Source organism: Ascaphus truei, chromosome 12 (assembly GCF_040206685.1).
Source record: "Ascaphus truei isolate aAscTru1 chromosome 12, aAscTru1.hap1, whole genome shotgun sequence".
NCBI classification, from domain to species: domain Eukaryota; kingdom Metazoa; phylum Chordata; class Amphibia; order Anura; family Ascaphidae; genus Ascaphus; species Ascaphus truei.
The window spans coordinates 30,139,756-30,158,364 of NC_134494.1; the positions used below are offsets into that span (position 1 = coordinate 30,139,756).

Sequence of the window (18,609 nt, forward strand, 5' to 3'; positions counted from 1 at the left end):
GGACCCTCCGCCCCCCCCCCCCCCGTGTGTTTTTGCCGGTTGTGCCGGTGCTCGGGGGGGGATTGCGGGAAGGATAGGTTTTTTGTCCTGCCTTTTGTTTTCATGCGTTTTCTATTGGTGGCAGCGGCGGGGGGAGGAGGGAGAATGACGAGGAGAGTGACTCCTACCTGGGGCTGTTGCGCGAAGAAGGCGCACCGGCTTGGAGGAGGAGGTTTGCGAGTTCGCCGTTTGCGAGCCCTGTTCCTGTCCTCCTATTATGGCCGCTTGTGTGGCTGGGGGGGGGAAGAGAGGCTCGCCCAGCCCACGCTTAGCCGTGCGGTTGGGCTAATGGCAAGGGAACATGAGTGTCATGTGGTTCCGCCTCCTGACGATGATCAGGGGGTGGGGTTTTTTTTTGGGGGGGGCTGGGGGCAAGGCTGTTGTTACGGCTGGGGGAGGGGGCTGTTGGTGGTTTGGCTGGAATGGTGGGCTTTTGCCCCCCCCTCCTCCCTCCTCCTTGGGGAGATTTTGGCCCTCTTCCTTCCCCCCCCCTTTTTTCTTTTCCACTCTTTTAAACAGTGGGAGGTGGTCAGGTGGGGCTGTCCATTTAAAAAAAAAAAAAAAAAAAAAAAAATATAATAATAATGAAATAAATAAATAAAAATGTATATTTAAAAAAAAAAAAAAAAAGGTTTTTAAAAAAAAAAAAAAAAAAAAATGCCTTTTGAGGTTGGTCTTGGTTGTGGTTAATGGAAGACAATGCTAAGGTTTTTGATGTCATGGGTGACACCATACTTAAAAAAAAAAAAAAAATGACAGCAATGGTTGGTTGGATGTTAGCGCTAATGGATGGAGGTGGGGGGTGTTAAGGTGCTAAAGATATAAGCATTAATGCGGGAATTTTATGTTATTACAGCTTTAGAGCGGTTTCTAAGTCTATTCAAGTGAACTGGTTTTCGTGAAGATCGGCCAGGCAAGAGTTCAAGAGTAGTTTGCTGGCAGGATTTAGGTGGTGGAATTAAACCAGTGTTTGACGAGCCATTGGATAAAATTACAGCGTTAGTAGCGATGTCCTTTCAGGTCAGCACCATGCAGCTTTTGGCGGAGGCGCACAACCATGAGGAAGGATGGTTTCAAAAACAGATGTGTGCACTAGTGCTGAAAGCTGGGAGTGATCAAGGAAGTTTGGGCAGTCGTGAAGACGCGAGAGGACAGGGTGGTTCCCATGCTACCTGCGCTGAGGCGTGGCCATCATCAAGTGATGAAGGGGGTCCTAGTTACGGAGCACGGGAGGCGTTGGTGGTGCAGAAGGGTATGTCATGGCGGAGTTTTTGGAAATCACAGCCTATTTGGTTGAAGGCTGGGTGACTTTTGGGAGGAGCCTGGGTGATGGGTCCCCACATGAACAGGTGTGGGACATTGGGTCCCTGGAAAAAACAGGGGTGGGACATGGGTTTCCACGAAAACAGGTGTGGGACATGGGTCCCTATAAAAAAACAAGGTTGGACATGGGTCTCCACGAAAACAGGTGTGGGACATGGGTCCCTACAAAAACAAGTGCTGGACATGGGTCCCCACGAAAACAGGTGTGGGACATGGGTCCCTACAAAAACAAGTGCTGGACATGGGTCCCCCAAAAAAAAAAAAAAAAAAAAAAAAAAAACAAGTGTTGGACATGGGTCTCCACAAAAACAGGTGTGGGACATGGGTCCCCACGAAAACAGGTGTGGGACATGGGTCCCTACAAAAACAAGTGCTGGACATGGGTCCCCCAAAAAAAAAAAAAAAAAAAAAAAAAAAACAAGTGTTGGACATGGGTCTCCACAAAAACAGGTGTGGGACATGGGTCCCCACAAAAACAAGTTTGGACATGGGTCCAAACAAAAACAGGTGTGGGACATGGGCCCCTGGAAAAACAGGGGTGGGACATGGGTCTCCACAAAACAGGTGTGGGACATGGGTCCCCACAAAAACAAGTTTGGACATGGGTCCAAACAAAAACAGGTGTGGGACATGGGCCCCTGGAAAAACAGGGGTGGGACATGGGTCTCCACAAAAACAGGTGTGGGACATGGGTCCCCACAAAAACAAGTGTTGGACATGGGTCCCCACAAAAACAGGTGTGGGACATGGGTCCCTGGAAAAACAGGGGTGGGACATGGGTCCCTGGAAAAAAAAAAAAAAAAAAAAAAAAACAACAAGGGTGGGACATGGGTCCCTGGAAAAACAGGGGTGGGACATGGGTCCCAACCTTAAAAAAAAAAAAAAAAAAAAACAAGAGCATGGATGGAGGCGAGCAGTAGGTGGCTAAGTGTTCCCTTTCTCCCTTAAAAAAAAAAAAAAAAAAAAAGAGGGGGATTTTGGGAGGGGGCCGACATGCTCGCCATAGCCGGTTACTGGTGAAAGGAAGGCTGGAAAAGGATGGTTGGTAATAAAAAAAAAAAAAAAAAAAAAAAAAAAAAAAAAGGTGGTTGGGGGGTTTGGTCCCAGCCTAGAAGAGAACGTAGGTAAAGGATTGGTCCTTTAAAAAAAAAAAAAATAAATAAAAAAAAGAGAGTTTATTCAGGAATGAAGGTTAGCTTAATTGGGGGTTTAATATTTGCTTCCTCATTTACAGGTAAATCTGGAACGGCCGGGACGCGGTCGACCTCGCTTTGTGGCGCTGGTACGTCGTCCACGGCTCGCAAGCGGTCCGGGCCTCGGGTTGAGCTTGCTGTCAGAGGCTTAGAGGACAAGAGTCTTGGGGCAGGTCCCGACAGGCGGTTCAAAACACCGCCGGGGACTGGGGCATCGAAGAGTAAGCGAAAAAGAGTTGCTTGTTTGGGAAATAAGAGTGTTACCTTGCCGGGCATTGTTAGCTCCCCTGGGCCACAGGTGTTGGAGTTGGGGTTAGCGGGCGATGCTGAGGCAAGAATGATTAGTGCGGTGGTTAAGGGCGTTCAGTTAGCTTTATTGCCGATGACAATGTTATTATCCACTAAGCAAGCAGTGGAGGCATGCAAGTCAAGTGAGCGGCAGGGGAGGTCAGATTCAGTGCTTGACGGGGGGAGCAACCGTGGAACAGTTGGTGGAGAGTTGGCTCAGGTGTCTTTGGGTGTGGAGAGGATGTGGAAAAGCGTCTTTTTCCTCGCACGTTCAGTAATTGGTCGCAGGCATTTGGGATTTTGGCGGGCGTTGCGGGGGAAAAGGATCCGCATTTATGCTCGGCGCTTTTTAAGTATTCAGGATACGATTAGAAAAGCGTTTCAGAAACACGGGGGGTCGTCCTTTCGTGGGTCAAATAGCCTCAAAGGGGTCTGGCGGGAGCATTTTCAGGTGCGCACATCAGGGAGAGGGCGTGCAGGTGGGAAGCAGTCGGGGGTATGTTGGCGTTACAACGAGTCAAGATGCAATTTTGAGAATTGTAGATTCTAACATACTTGCACTGGGTGCGGGGGTCAGCATCCCAAATCAAAGTGCTTTAAGAAAGATAGTAAGGGTTTCAAGGGAGCAGGACAGCAGGCTGTTCAGGAAGGCGGGAACGCCAGTTTCAGCAGAGGCAATGGCGCCTTGGCTGGAAAAATACCCCAATAGACGGGCAGCTAGCTTATTACGAGAGGGGTTTAAGGAAAGATTCAGGATCCCCTTTGAGTATCAGGAGGGATCGGGGGGCGAGAGGAATTTGAAGACGGTCAGGTTGAATGGGGATGTGGCAAAAGAAAAAATTGATAAAGAGATTGAGTTGGGCAGAATGGCGGGTCCTTTCCTTTCCCCGCCCCTGAAAAATCTTAGGGTGTCACCATTGGGAGTGGTTCCGAAAAAGGAGGCGGGGGCTTTCAGGTTAATTCAACATCTGTCTTACCCGAAAGGGTCGTCAGTTAATGATGGGATAGATAGGGACTTATGCTCCGTAAGCTACGCCACTTTTGATCAAGCGGCGGCTTTGGTGGGAAGGATGGGGCAGGGGGCATTGATGGCGAAGGCAGACGTTAAGTCAGCTTTCAGACTCTTGCCGGTGCATCCAGATTGTTTTCATTTATTGGGCTGTATGTTGGAAGGGCGTTATTTTGTTGACCTTTGTTTACCTATGGGTTGTGCATTGTCTTGTTTTTATTTTGAAACATTCAGCACATTTTTGGAGTGGGTGGTCCGCAAAAGGGTGCAGGCAGCAGGGATCATACATTATTTGGATGATTTCCTTTTCGTTGGTCCGCAGGGGTCTGATTTGTGCGCAAGGTGGCTTTTTCATTTTTCAGCCATGGCGCGCGAATTTGGGGTTCCTTTGGCGAATGAAAAAACAGTGGCACCCACGACCACTCTCAGTTTTCTGGGCATAGTAATTGATTCAGTGAACAGGGAATATAGGTTACCTCCTGAGAAGTTAGTTGTTTTGGAGAGTATGATAAAGGATTTCATGCTTCTTAGGAAGGCCTCATTAAGTCAGTTTCAGGTTTTGATGGGCCATTTGGTGTTTGCAGTTCGCATTATGCCTGTGGGAAGGGTGTTTTCCAGGCGCTTGTCATCAGCTACAGTGGGGGTAAGGCGTCCCAACCATTTCATTCGGGTCACAACAGATATTCGGAAGGATTTGGCGGTGTGGCAAGAATTCTTACAGAGTTACAACGGAAGGACGTTGTGGAGGGGGCGTCCAGCGCGGAACGATGAGCTGCAGCTATTTACGGATGCGGCTGGGTCAGTAGGGTTTGGTGCATATTTTAATGGAGCTTGGTGTGCGGAGGAATGGCCAGACGATTGGCGAGGGACTCAGCTTAGGGACTCAGCTTATCAGGAATCTGACATTTTTGGAACTTTTCCCTTTACTAGTGGCTGTACATCTTTGGGGGGACAAGTTTGCTAACAGGGAGGTGACGTTTTGGTCCGACAACTTGGGTGTGGTGGAGGCTGTGAATAATTTTGGTTCACGGTCCCCACCAGTGTTGGTTCTGTTGAGGCATTTTGTGTTACGGTGTTTACAGCTTAATATAGGTTTCAAGGCTAGGCATGTTCCTGGGGTGGAGAACAACATTGCTGATGCATTATCACGTTTGCAGATGGAGCTGTTTCGGAGGTTGGCACCGGGGGCGGAGACCCAGGGCGAACGGTGCCCAGCAGTCTTGTGGGATCTGGTAACGGAGGTGTGATTGATTTAATCAAGGCGTCTCTCGCCCCGGGTACGTGGGGTGCTTATGTGGCTGCTTGGCGAGAATTTCGGGAGGCAGAAAGGTTGGCTGGAGAAAAGATCTCGGAGGTAGACATTTTGCTGGGTCACATGATGAGTTTGAGGGAAAAGGGTTTAGCTGGTGGATCCAAAGGGAGAAAGATGGCGGGTATATCGTTCTTCCTTAGGCTGAATGGTAGGGTTGATGTGTCCAAGTGTTTTGTGGTAAGGAAGGTGCTAGCAGGCATGGTTAAAGGGATAACTAGCAGGGATGGCAGAAGACCAGTGACGCCGGTAATTTTGGAAGGTTTGTTGCGGGCCACAGACGTGGTATGCTCTTCCAGTTTTGAGGCAGTACTTTTTAAGGTCACATTCTTCATAGCATTTTTTGCAGCTCTGCGAGCAGGTGAATTGGTTTGTGTATCCAAGAAAGGAGGGGGTGGCTTGCAGCGGGCTGACGTAAGTTTAGGAGAAGGTTTGGTGAGGTTGCTGGTACGGAGGTCTAAAACGGATCAGAAAGGAAAGGGAGCGTGGATCTTGTTGAAGGGCTTGCCTGGAAGTGTGGTGTGCCCAGCAAAAGCGTTGGACGATTATTTGGCCATTAGGCCAGAACAAGGGGGTCCACTGTTAGTGCACCAGAACGGGGGGGCATTGTCAAGGTTTCAATATTGGCGGGTCTTTCGGATGTGTCTCAAGCAGCAAGGGTTAGAAGGGGGCAGTATGGAACGCATTCTTTTCGCATTGGGGCAGCGTCGGAAGCAGCACGCGTTGGGCTCGCGGTAGCAAAGATACGGAGGATTGGGCGCTGGAAGTCAGACAGTTACCGGACATACATCAGGCCGGATTTGGTAGGGGAGAATGTTGCGCTAGATTAAACACTTTGCCGTTGTTTTTCTTTTTTCCCACCATGTTTTTGCCTCCTCAGATTTCGTGGTAATTTGGATCGTGGGAGATTCAATGGTACACTGGGCGGGGAAGAGGGCGAATTCGCGCCCCTACGGAAAGAATTTAGGGTTGAGTATGGAGCAGGTGGAGGTAACGTGGTGGGGGATGAGAGGGATGCGGTGGGGACGGCTTTTTCCGCTGTTAATTTCTAGGGCCAGGGGTAGGAGGGCACCGGATATCATCATTATTCATGTTGGGGGTAATGATGTGGCAAAATTGCGGTCGATTGATTTATTTCAGCAGATTAAGCAACATTTGGCGCGCATGTTAACGTTTTGGCCAGGGGTGCAATTAGTTTGGTCCGAGATAATATGCAGGTTGGTTTGGAAAGGTGCGCGTATCCCGGGGAGAGTTAACAAGACGAGGAAGAGGTTAAACAGGATGGTGGGGAATTTCGTGGTTCAATGTGGGGGTTGGGTCATTCGTCACCCGCAGTTTAGTTTTAAATTGGGTGGATGGTTTAGGGAAGATGGGGTACAGTTGTCGGATGTCGGGGTGGACATGTTTAATAATGAGTTACAGGAAGGTTTGGAAGAGGTCATAAGGGGTATGGCGGTACGGGTCTGATTTAAGGGGGTTAAACAGGCCCGTTGGTGGCGGCAGTTGGGGGGGGGGTAGGTGCTTGTCCCCCAGAAGTGGCTCGGGGCTGGTTATCGGGGGGGTTTTGAAGCGAGGGGGCAGGTCACCGGGACGTACTTCCGGGTGCCCCCTTTGCGTTGCACAGCTCTGAGCATTCTGGCGCGGACAGGTGGTACGCTATCCCCATTGGTGTTAATAAATAAGCCGCGGCCTTTTACCTCCATATATGTGTCCTCTTGTTATTTGTATGTCTTTATGTAGAGGGTTCATAGGAGAGGGGGGGGGGGAAGCTCGCGCCTCCTTGGTCATAGAGCTGGCCTAGCCCGCATGGGTGGCTACAGCTATTGACCGGGGGGTGCGGCCTCCCCCCCCCCAGCTAGGCTGTTGGTCGCGTGCGCGATCGGAGAAGGCAGTTGGGGCAGTTAGTTTTTCAAATAGAGCCAAGGAACAAGCAACTGTCACTTGTTCCTTGGCGTTTCAACTGTTTCCCACCCACCCATCCCTTTTGACTTAAGTTTAAAAAAAAAAAAAAAAAAAAAAAATTTGTTTCCATGTTAACATTTCTTTATTTTGCAGATAAATAAGCGTATATATTCAAGACAAGAAAGAAAAGATTATGATGGAGGGGTCAGTGGACCAATTGCTTTGTCGCGGCGGCAGTTGGGGGGGGGGTAGGTGCTTGTCCCCCAGAAGTGGCTCGGGGCTGGTTATCGGGGGGTTTTGAAGCGAGGGGGCAGGTCACCGGGACGTACTTCCGGGTGCCCCCTTTGCGTTGCACAGCTCTGAGCATTCTGGCGCGGACAGGTGGTACGCTATCCCCATTGGTGTTAATAAATAAGCCGCGGCCTTTTACCTCTATATATGTGTCCTCTTGTTATTTGTATGTCTTTATGTAGAGGGTTCATAGGAGAGGGGGGGGGGGGGGGGAAGCTCGCGCCTCCTTGGTCATAAATAACAGATCATGGGAATAAGTGCTTTAGACATAAAAGTAACATTTCGGAAGAGGAGTCCCTGCCCCGAGGAGCTTACAGTCTAATTGGTAGGTAGAACGTACAGAGACAGTAGGAGGGAGTTCTGGTAAGTGTGTCTGCAGGGGGCCAAGCTTTATGTATCGTGTTCAGAATATCCACAGTGCTATTCATATGCTTCTGTAAGCAAGTGTGTCTTAAGGTGGGTCTTAAAGGTGGATAGAGAGGGTGCTAGTCGGGTACTGAGGGGAAGGGCATTCCAGAGGTGTGGGGCAGAAAGTGAGAAAGGTTTAAGGCGGGAGAGGGCTTTAGATACAAAGGGGGTAGAAAGAAGACATCCTTGAGAAGAACGCAAGAGTCTGGATGGTGCATAACGAGAAATTAGGGATGAGATGTAAGGAGGGGCAGAAGAATGTAAAGCTTTAAAAGTGAGGAGAAGAATGGAATGTGAGATGCGGGATTTGATCGGAAGCCAAGAGAGGGATTTCATGATGGGAGATGCTGAGACAGATCTAGGAAAGACTTGGACAATGTTTGAACTGGGGCGCTCCCTAAATAGTTTGGCTTAAAATTATTACAACGCCTTAACAATATTAAAAATAAAATTATATGAGTGTGAAGTAGTGTTCGTGGTGTAAAAGAGTATATAAAATATATACTGGCCCTTTTGTTGGATTTGTGGTTGCCGCTTGACCTTGAAGAAGGGAACCCCGTATCCTTCTTAGCGTGGCACCTCAGGATATTTGATGGAACCGGATACAATTGATTAAAAGTGGAATAAAAGAGGAATAAAAACACAAAATTAGTGCATCATATCCACATGTGTGGGGGATGTGGGTGGGGGGTGGGGGGGAGGGGGGATGGGTGTGAAAGGAGGATCAGCTGGAAGGGTTAATGATGATTTTCCACTATCTAATCAAAGAATACATAAATATATGGATTCAGTGACTCACACGGCCTTGTGTGGTGTCTCTCCCTCAACGCAGACTGAAGTGGGTTAATTTAGACTCATAAGCTGGAGTCTTAATACATATAAAACTCACACGGCCTAATGTGAGTTCTTGCCCTCAGAGGGTGGTGTCCTGTAAGGATGGTGTCTGGTCGTCTCAGCCAAGTGTCCCCCAATAGGTGTGGTGTGTGAGTGTCTCCTCTCCCCGTTTCCCAGAAGACCAAAAAGAATGTGTGCAAACCAGGGTTAACAATTGAACAGGTCTTTATTGGGTTAACAGTTTAAGACATGAGCATAAAACATGCATACATGTTGTGAAACATATAAAAGATAAAAACAGTATATAACACAATGAACTAGACAAAAAACAGAGTACACTCACACTTTACTGTAACTTCTGATGCCCAGCATCAGCCGCTCGGTACAATCCTACACGGTCTCCTCCTCCGTTGTTGTTCACACTGGCGCGTCCGGCAGTGGAACCGGAAGAGGGGATCTGCACCGGATGTCCTGCGGTGTGCTGGGTCCCTCTCTCAATGAGCTCCGGCAGGGAACAACGCGTTTCGCAATAAGCTTCGAGGAACCTGACGAAGCTTATTGCGAAACGCGTTGTTCCCTGCCGGAGCTCATTGAGAGAGGGACCCCGCACACCGCAGGACATCCGGTGCAGATCCCCTCTTCCGGTTCCACTGCCGGACGCGCCAGTGTGAACAACAACGGAGGAGGAGACCGTGTAGGATTGTACCGAGCGGCTGATGCTGGGCATCAGAAGTTACAGTAAAGTGTGAGTGTACTCTGTTTTTTGTCTAGTTCATTGTGTTATATACTGCTGCGGCCAAGTTTATTCGAGCATTTGCCCGTTCTTGGCCGCAGCAGTAGCCTGGCGCGCGCCCGAGAGTGACGGGCGCGCGCCGAAGCAGCGGAAGAGCGCCCTCCGATCGGGGCGCTCTCCCTACCGCTGCCGGGTCCGCCGGGTCCCCCGGAACCCCCTGCCGCTGTCCCGCGATCGCGGGACACCAGGGCTCCCTCGGGGAGCCCCTGGACGCGCGTGCAAGCGGCGCACGCTCCCGAAGACGCGTGACCGCGCGGCACGCCGAGGGGCGGCCACTAGCAAGCCGGGAAATCTCCCGGCTTGCGGTACCGGCCACACTTTAATAAAGTGTGTCGGTAGTGTACTGTTTTTATCTTTTATATGTTTCACAACATGTATGCATGTTTTATGCTCATGTCTTAAACTGTTAACCCAATAAAGACCTGTTCAATTGTTAACCCTGGTTTGCACACATTCTTTTTGGTCTTCTGGGAAACGGGGAGAGGAGACACTCACACACCACACCTATTGGGGGACACTTGGCTGAGACGACCAGACACCATCCTTACAGGACACCACCCTCTGAGGGCAAGAACTCACATTAGGCCGTGTGAGTTTTATATGTATTAAGACTCCAGCTTATGAGTCTAAATTAACCCACTTCAGTCTGCGTTGAGGGAGAGACACCACACAAGGCCGTGTGAGTCACTGAATCCATATATTTATGTATTCTTTGATTAGATAGTGGAAAATCATCATTAACCCTTCCAGCTGATCCTCCTTTCACACCCATCCCCTCCTCCCCCCCACCCCCCCCCCCCCCCACACATGTGGATATGATGCACTAATTTTGTGTTTTTATTCCTCTTTTATTCCTCTTTTAATCAATTGTATCCGGTTCCATCAAATATCCTGAGGTCCATGAGGTTTGCGCTGACCATCTTTACACTACCACAGATCTAGGAAAGAGTAGAGTGATTCTGGCAGCAGCGTTTATGATAGATTGTAGGGGAGACAGGTGAGAGGCAGGAAGGCCGGACAGCAGGAGGTTACAGTAATGAAGACGGGAGAGAATGAGGGCCTGAGTCAGAGTTTTAGCAGTCGAGCAACAGAGGAAAGGGCGTATCTTTGTTATATTGCGGAGGAAAAAGCGACAAGTTTTAGAAATGTTTTGAATGTGAGGGGCGAATGTGAGAGAGGAGTCGAGTGTGACCCCTAGGCAGCGTGCTTGGGCTACTGGGTGAATGATTGTAGTTCCAACAGTAATGTGGAAGGAGGTAGTAGGGCCAAGTTTGGGAGGAAGTATGAGGAGCTCTGTTTTAGCCATGTTGAGTTTAAGGCAGCGGAGGGCCATCCAGGATGATATAGCAGAGAGACATTCAGAAACTTTGGTTTGTACGGCAGGTGTAAGGACAGGTGTTGAAAAGTATATTTGTGTGTCGTCGGCATAGAGGTGATAATTAAACCCAAAAGATGTTATTAGGTCACCTAAAGAGAGTGTGTACAGAGAAAAGAGAAGAGGTCCCAGGACAGAGCCCTGGGGTACCCCCACAGAGAGATCAATAGAGGAGGAGGAGGTGTATTGTATTGAATTCCACCACATAGTGGCTTTTTTATATATGGGAAAACATAGGGTTAGTTTGGGTCTAAAGTAGATTCAGTTTTGGTTTTTAACGTCTTCACGGTAAGTGGTGTGAACCATTCATTGGAGTTGACAACAAAGAGGTTTTACAGTACCTCTGTTGCCCAGTTTGCTAAAGGAACCTAGTGGATTCCATAATTATTTAAGAAAGAAGTAAAAAAAGGCTAATTGTAATTGATTTTCCCACTAATGCGATTTAGTCGTATGGAATGTCTAAACCATATTATGGTCAGAGAAAACTCTCTGCACATCCAACACTGCAGAATCCCCCCATTCAGAGAACACTCTCTGCACCTCCAACACTGCAAAATCCCCCCATTCAGAGAACACTCTCTGCACCTCCAACAATGCAGAATCCCCCCATTCAGAGAACACTCTCTGCACCTCCAACAATGCAGAATCCCCCATTCAGAGAACACTCTCTGCACCTCCAACACTGCAGAATCCCCCCACTCAGAGAACACTCTCTGCACCTCCAACACTGCAGAATCCCCTCATTCAGAGAACACTCTCTGCACCTCCAACACTGCAGAATCCCCCCATTCAGAGAACACTCTCTGCACCTCCAACACTGCAGAATCCCCCCATTCAGAGAACACTACATTCCATGTATTGGGGTGTGTTGTGCCAGCCCTTCAGTTGTTGTTTTTTTTTTTTTTACTACAATGATTTGTTTTAATACCAATGTGAAATTGATTAGTATAGAACAAGATGAAAGCAACAGAAAATATAGACTGAACACATTGTATTGAATTTTTTTTTCTTCAGATTAGTGTGTGATGCTTTAGATACATAAATATAAATAAGTGTTTATGGGATTTACAGCTGGAACTAACTGTGTACTGTATATACTGTACACAGACAAATATATATGATTTTGTTTACACATGCAAGTGTACACAGGGAGAGAGAGACGCACACCAGAGAACAGTGGGCACACCTCAATTAGCTATTGGCATAAACTGGCAAGTGCACACATCATAGAAATAGCATAAAGAATACTTTATCCAAACGCAAAGATCCAGGCAAAGGAAGACACAGCACATCGCAGGTACAGTAAAAGGCAAAAAAAAGGATGTATTCATATTCACATAGAGCTTATGTAAATATTAACGCATCATATGGTTTTCTACCTAGATATATATGAGAGAGAGAGATACAGTATAGTACTATTTCAGTTAACGGGTTAGTGACCTAATGGGTTAACTTTGTGGGCTCACTCAGGTTACTCCCGTCCCTATCATGTGATGCAGGATGATGTATCCTGTCGCCCGTTGTTGTTTTCAGTTAAGGAACGTGCCCCATTAGGCACCAGTAGTATGGGTCCGAGATTGTTCTCACTACTAGACGGTAGGAAGTATGCTTTTAGTAAGGAGTTCTCAGTGTTAGTAACTCCGAAGTGTGTTTTGGATCAGCCCACCCGGACGTGCAATCCTGATCAGATAGGTATGGAAGAAGTATGCGGCACACAGCGGGTTCCCAATTTTAGCAACAAGATTCTGTATTCCAGAGGTCCATTTAACATGGGGCATCACTAACGCTGTGCAAGAGACTGCCAGTTTAACCCTTACAGGGAGTAACAAGCCAAGCGTAGCCGCAGCGTAGGAGTGAGAGCTACAAAGGGGATGAAGTCCTGCATATTATTATTTGCCATGAGCTATCAGTCCAGTGTGACCTATGTCAGTCTGTGAAGCATTATTGACTGATGTCTAATAAAGCCCTAGATGTTTTATAAAAGTTCCTGGCGCCCATCCTCGTTACATTCAAGCATCCACGCCCCGCCTGCACCTACCCAGCTCCTTGAACAAGTATGAGGGCATAAGCTCTGCCATGTATATAGTCAATTTGGTATAAACTCCTTTAGAGCCGGGCAAGAAGGGTTACACATATATGTAGCCCCTGCTACAAATATATGTCTACTGTGGACAATACAGAATTAATCTGCTCCACCAATCATATGGTCCGATAAGGAATTAGAGACACTGTCCCTGATCTGCTTGGCAACACATGACAGAACATACGGGATTGGATAAGAAAACAAATGGATAGAGTCTGACGACCAAGTGTCAGTCTGAGAGACACAGAGGGAGACAGGGTCAGGCAGTGAGCGACAGCCTGACACTCTCAGGCCTGGGACATAGTGCCTTTAACAGTGCTGAGGCGCGCTGAGGCTCAGGGAAAGCGGTGCTTTCCCTGGCCTTACACAGCGCGCCGTCAGGGGGCGGGACGGGGGCGGGCCAGTGACGTCACGGAGCAGGTTCGCCCTCATTGGGCGAACCGCTCACGTGACCGGCCCTGCGCTCCGGCAAGCAGGAAAATCTTAAGACTTGGTGAGACACACGCTTCCGCAAGCGTGCGGAAGCGCGCGCGAGCCCCTGCTAAAGCCGCTCTCATTGCGGCTGCAGGGGCTCAGTGCCGAGCAGCAGCGCGCCTCAGCACGGGCGCTGACCATGCCCAAGGCCTCAGACGTGAAAGAGGAGGCTTGTAGGAGACTGCTAGCCAAGGAGAGGGAAAGTGAGAGACAGCAGCAGCAGCAGAAACACATCCCCTACACACAAAGAAAGAGAGAAGAGCCCACAGCAAGAGAGACTGCCGGGGTGTTAAAGCGCAACCATTTAAGACAGCGGTGCGCAAACTGGGGGGCTGCAAGATTATTTTGGGGGGCACGGGCGGTTGCAGCGGCCCCGCGCTCTTTCCCCAAGGCATTTAAATTAATGCCGGGGGATCGCGTGAGGCCTCTGCAACTTCACTTACCTTCTCTTCAGCGACATGTCGCCATGGCAAAGCGGCGGGGTCATGTGACGTCACATTGGTATGGCAACGTGGCGTCACATGACCCCGCGGCGTCATTTGCCGCCAGGAGCCGAAGAGAAGGTAAGAGAGGGGGGGGGGGGGGGCGCGAGCAGGGAGGGAAGCAGGAGGGGGGACGCGAGTAGAAAAGATTGCGCACCGCTGGTTTAACAGAGAGCCGGGAGGCCCTTTCCCACAACTTTTGCGCATCTTTTGTGTATTACGCCTCACAAATGTTTCACTCTTAACAGACCTGCAATGCGACTACACACCAGTTTGAGATAAGAACTTCAATGCAGTGTTGGCAATAACATTGGCATAAGGGGCCTCCACATTGGACACTGGAACAAATATAAGGGACAATAGCACAGCATTCTCATTGTGTGTGTGTGTGTATATATATATATATATATATATATATATATATATATATATATATATATATATATATATATATATATACACACACACACACACAGTGGTTGACAAATCACCAAAAAATCTACTCGCCACACAAAAAAATCTACTCGCCACCTAGTACCAAATGTGTGCTGCTTGGGCCAATATTTACTCGCCCAGGGGTTAAATCCACTCGCCCGGGGCGAGCAAATGTATAGGTTTGTCAAACACTGTATATATATATATATATATATATATATATATATATATATATATATATATATATATATATATATATAATTTTTTTTTTTTTTCTTTCTTTAAGAGTAAGGGCCACTGAGTTAAGGTTGCCAAGGTTAATGTTACACTAGCTAATAGCTAATACAGGCATACCCCGCATTAACGTACGCAATGGGACCGGAGCATGTATGTAAAGTCAAAATGTACTTAAAGTGAAGCACTCCCTTTTCCCCACTTATCGATGCATGTACTGTACTGCAATCGTCATATACGTGCATAACTGATGTAAATAACACATTTGTAACGGGCTCTATAGTCTCCCCGCTTGCGCACAGCTTCGGTACAGGTAGGGAGTTGGTGTTGCTGTTCAGGACGTGCTGACAGGCGCATGCGTGAGCTGCAGTTTGCCTATTGAGCGAGATGTACTTACTCGCGAGTGCACTTAAAGTGAGTGTACTTAAACCGGGGTATGCCTGTATATACACAAGTTTCATCTGGTTTTATTTGAGTGGTCTAGTGACTGTGTACTAAGGGAGGAAACATTCGGGCACCCCCATAGCACTTATAGGGGCCTATTCACGTAGCTTCGATTTTATCACTGCAACATGAAACGTGTTGATGTTTCTATGGAACCGTATGCAATTTGTGAAAAAAACAGTAATCCGTAAGATATCGCTTATTAAATATCGTTTGGTACAAAAACGACATACCGTACTTGTTCGAATTTGCGTTTTAAATGATGTTCCCGTGCAATTTCCCGCCATCCAGCGGTGTGATTTCTAAAATTTTAATAACCGGTTCTTACCTTCACCTGTCCGTGCGGCGGGCATCTACCAGCATCTTTTCCCTGCTTTCATCTCAATCAATATGGCCGCACGGCATCAAATGGCGCGGTTACGTCACGCGGCTTGGCGTGGCATCACGTGACGTCCGTTGCCATGACAACGCAATGCGTAACGCCGTGACGTCATGTAGTGTCTCGTTGCCATAGCAACAGGCGTTACGTGATGGCATGGCAACGCGGCGCCATTTGATGCCGCTCGCCCATATTTATGGAGATGAAAGCAGGGAAAAGATGCTTTTAGACGCCGCCGGCCGCCAAATTAAGCACCGGTTCGGCGGACGTGTGAAGTTGCAGAATCCCACAACTACCTCATCAGCCTGGAAGAGCTGTGCAGAGAGGAACTGCATATCCTTGCACAGCTTTTACAGGCGATCACGCTGTTTCTATTTTAATTTCTGCATTTCTTGGCTACTGATTATTTTAATCGTATTGTAATGTGTATTTTATTTTAATGTGTTTCTTTATTTTTTTAGGTTGCCTATTGATTACCAGTGTTGAGGGCATAGGTAACCACAGTGACAATCAATGGATTTATTGCCTAGTGTTTTGTTTTAATTTTATTGCAATGTGTTGTTTTGTTTTATTGTGTATATTTTCTTTTGTTCCTACACACATGGGTAAAAGCGCTTTTAGCCATATTTGGCTAATAAAGCTGTTGCCCATTTTGTGTGTGGTGATGGGTGTAGAGGGGGTAGGTTGAGGGGGGGGTAGTTGCCCATTTTGTTAGAAACGATGGGGCGCCACGTGAAGGCAGGGTTGTCAATTGCTAATGAGAGGCTCTATATTCACATCAATTACCCATGCCCCCCACCCCTTAATTACCATAGTGGTTACTACCTGCTAAGATAATGAAGGGGTTACTGGGCAGTAGCTAGCGGTTTAATGCTTTGTTTGACGTGTAGCAGTATGTGCCGGTTCTAACTCCAGGCGTGTTCACTTACCAGTCTGCAGACGTAATGGACACAAACAGCTTGCTGGAGAAATGAATGTTTTCTGGTTGCAACACAGACCACCTGCGCACATTTACATTATAACGTCGACCTGCGGTTTTGATGGATATTTATGGTTACTTGACATTTAAGAGAGACATCATGTAAAACATTTGGGCTCTAAAAGTTGAACATTTTTCAGCTTCATTTAACTTTGTTGCCCCGAGCACATTGTTCTGCTTCGTAAAACTGTCCAACTTTTGGGGGGGGAAATGTTGCAATTTATATGTCAATTATGTAATAAACCGCCGGCATGAAGTCGAATTATGATTGGGCTGTTTGATTTAAAAGTCATTCTAAATATTTACAGTCATAAAATGCAGAGTTGCATGATGTGTCATCTTTGTCCCAATATCTGACCGGAGGGAGCAATTTGAGCTACTTACATTGTCACTAGACCTGAAAATTTCAACTTTGCCTATCTGCGGCCTGGGAAAAAGGTTGAAGGATTTTCTGTACTCGTTAAGTCAAGGTATTATTGGATTACCTGGTTAATTATTTAACCTTTTGGTGCCAGATGGGCTTGGCCTTAAACAATTAACATTTAAGAAAAATCTATATTTCTGCAATGTTTTTTTTTTTTTCCTTCTAGATTTTTTTTTGCTTTTTAGTTGTCCATATATTGCTAGCGTTTTGATGATGCTTGAGTTAATTCAATGGAATTGTGCACCCTAATTACAGTAGTATTTTAGGCCTAAAGGGACATTTAATGCTATTTTCTCTGCAAGTCTCCCATCACCACTGGTTAGGATGTGGGGGGCACAGATGCGCTTCTGTCAATATTTACCGTTAAATTTGATTTGAATGTTGTTGTTTTTTTAAATGTAACCCTTTGGGTGCCCCAGGATGTAGTTAGTACAACATGGGGACTGTCACTCTGGGGGTCCCATGATGTACTGTAGTGACCAGGGACGCAGACCGATTTCTTATGGCCCAGGACTAGAGTTACGACTGACCCCCCCCCTCCCTGTGTCGGAGATCTTGCGAGCCCATTTCACACCTCGCAAGCCCCCTCTCTTCCACCCCCTCTTCCCACCTATTTATCTCCCCTCCATCTCACTCTTACCAGCTCTTTCTCAATAACTCGCTCACTCACACCCACCTCACCCTCTCTCTCCCCTCACACCTCCATAGATTACCCCACTTTAACTCAATCCTCCCTCCTCACACATATTTCTCCACTCCTACCACCACACACAATACCCCCCCCCCACAAAATACATACCAAAAAATAACCAAATACAAAAACAAAACCCACCCCCCAAATAGAAAAACCTTCCCCCAAATGCATCCAAAAAACCACCCCCAAATACATATGTAGCCCATATTCCTCCCCCCCTCTGGGGGATGTTGCTGCTACATGGAGTGTGGTGGTGCATACCTGCTGGCTTATAGTAGATCTGAGTCTCCCGCATGGTGGTAGGGGATGTCAGAACAGGCTTTTGGGGTATAGACTGATAATGTACTCACAGTGGCAGCGCTTCCATCTCTTGCAGGCCCCTGGAATGAGGGGAGCAATCTCCTGAAGGAGAGTTCTCTTCCCTTCCCCTGATAGATTGCAGTCTCAGGCGGAAGGTATAATGAAACAGGAACATTTTATTGTACTTGCAGGCTTCACAGAGCATACACAGCAACCATCAGTAGAGCTTAGGGCCTTCACCCTCAGGATGTCCCTGGACCTGCACTCCCAGCCTAGGGCACCAGAAGCAGTCCTAGCTCTTCTCTTACTCCCTAGTGGAATAAGAGGAATAGTCTCCCGCCGCTCCCCTAAGGGAGGGCAAACAGATTTGGCAGAGCCCTGCCAACTGGTTTGGGTAGAGTGGCCTCTCTCAAAGGTAGAGGCAAACTGATTAACTTTAAGAAGTGCAGCCCCCTAAGTACAGAGAAAGCAGGAAGCAAGCCTGAGTCCCTGATTGGACACAAGGTCTGCTTGCACTGCCTCCTCTGTGACTCACTGAAGCTGCAGGAGGTGGAGAAAACCCATGATTACTCCTGGCAGGCCTGCTTTTACTAGGGCTTACTGCCCTGAAGGAGGAGGGCAGACTGGTAGCCCAAAACCAGCCAGGGCTACACATACAACCCCTCCATATACATACATCCCCCACCAGAAATACATACAACCCCCAAACCCCAAATACATAACACCCCTCCCCCACCCCCACTCCCAAATACATATGTAGCCCCTTGCTAAAATCAGGCCCCTTTTAGCATGTAGGCTATAGTAGCACTCTGGCAGTGTAGGGGTTAAGGGGGCCCTGCATGTGAGCTGGCTCTTAGCTAAGCTACATTGTTGCAGTATTCAGGCACATGCTTGTCTGGTAGGGCCTGGAGAATTCT

At 47.8% G+C, this 18,609-nt stretch overlaps 2 protein-coding genes across 8 annotated transcripts in view; both read left to right on the forward strand.

The window, feature by feature from the left end:
• Positions 1-18,609, forward strand: part of NELL1 (neural EGFL like 1) — a 515,249-nt gene that overhangs the window by 122,288 nt on the left and 374,352 nt on the right. The window lies entirely within an intron of this gene.
• LOC142464074 (uncharacterized) lies at positions 758-6,863 on the forward strand. Of its 2 annotated transcripts, XM_075567200.1 has the most exons (3): positions 758-1,291; positions 2,597-2,776; positions 6,042-6,863. In XM_075567200.1, the coding sequence occupies exons 1-3, from the start codon at positions 1,048-1,050 to the stop codon at positions 6,626-6,628; spliced, it is 1,011 nt and encodes a 336-aa protein (XP_075423315.1). In that variant the 5' UTR covers positions 758-1,047; the 3' UTR covers positions 6,629-6,863. The 2 variants fall into 2 exon arrangements, with proteins under 2 accessions (XP_075423315.1, XP_075423314.1); XM_075567199.1 differs by having other exon boundaries at positions 759-1,291; positions 2,597-6,863.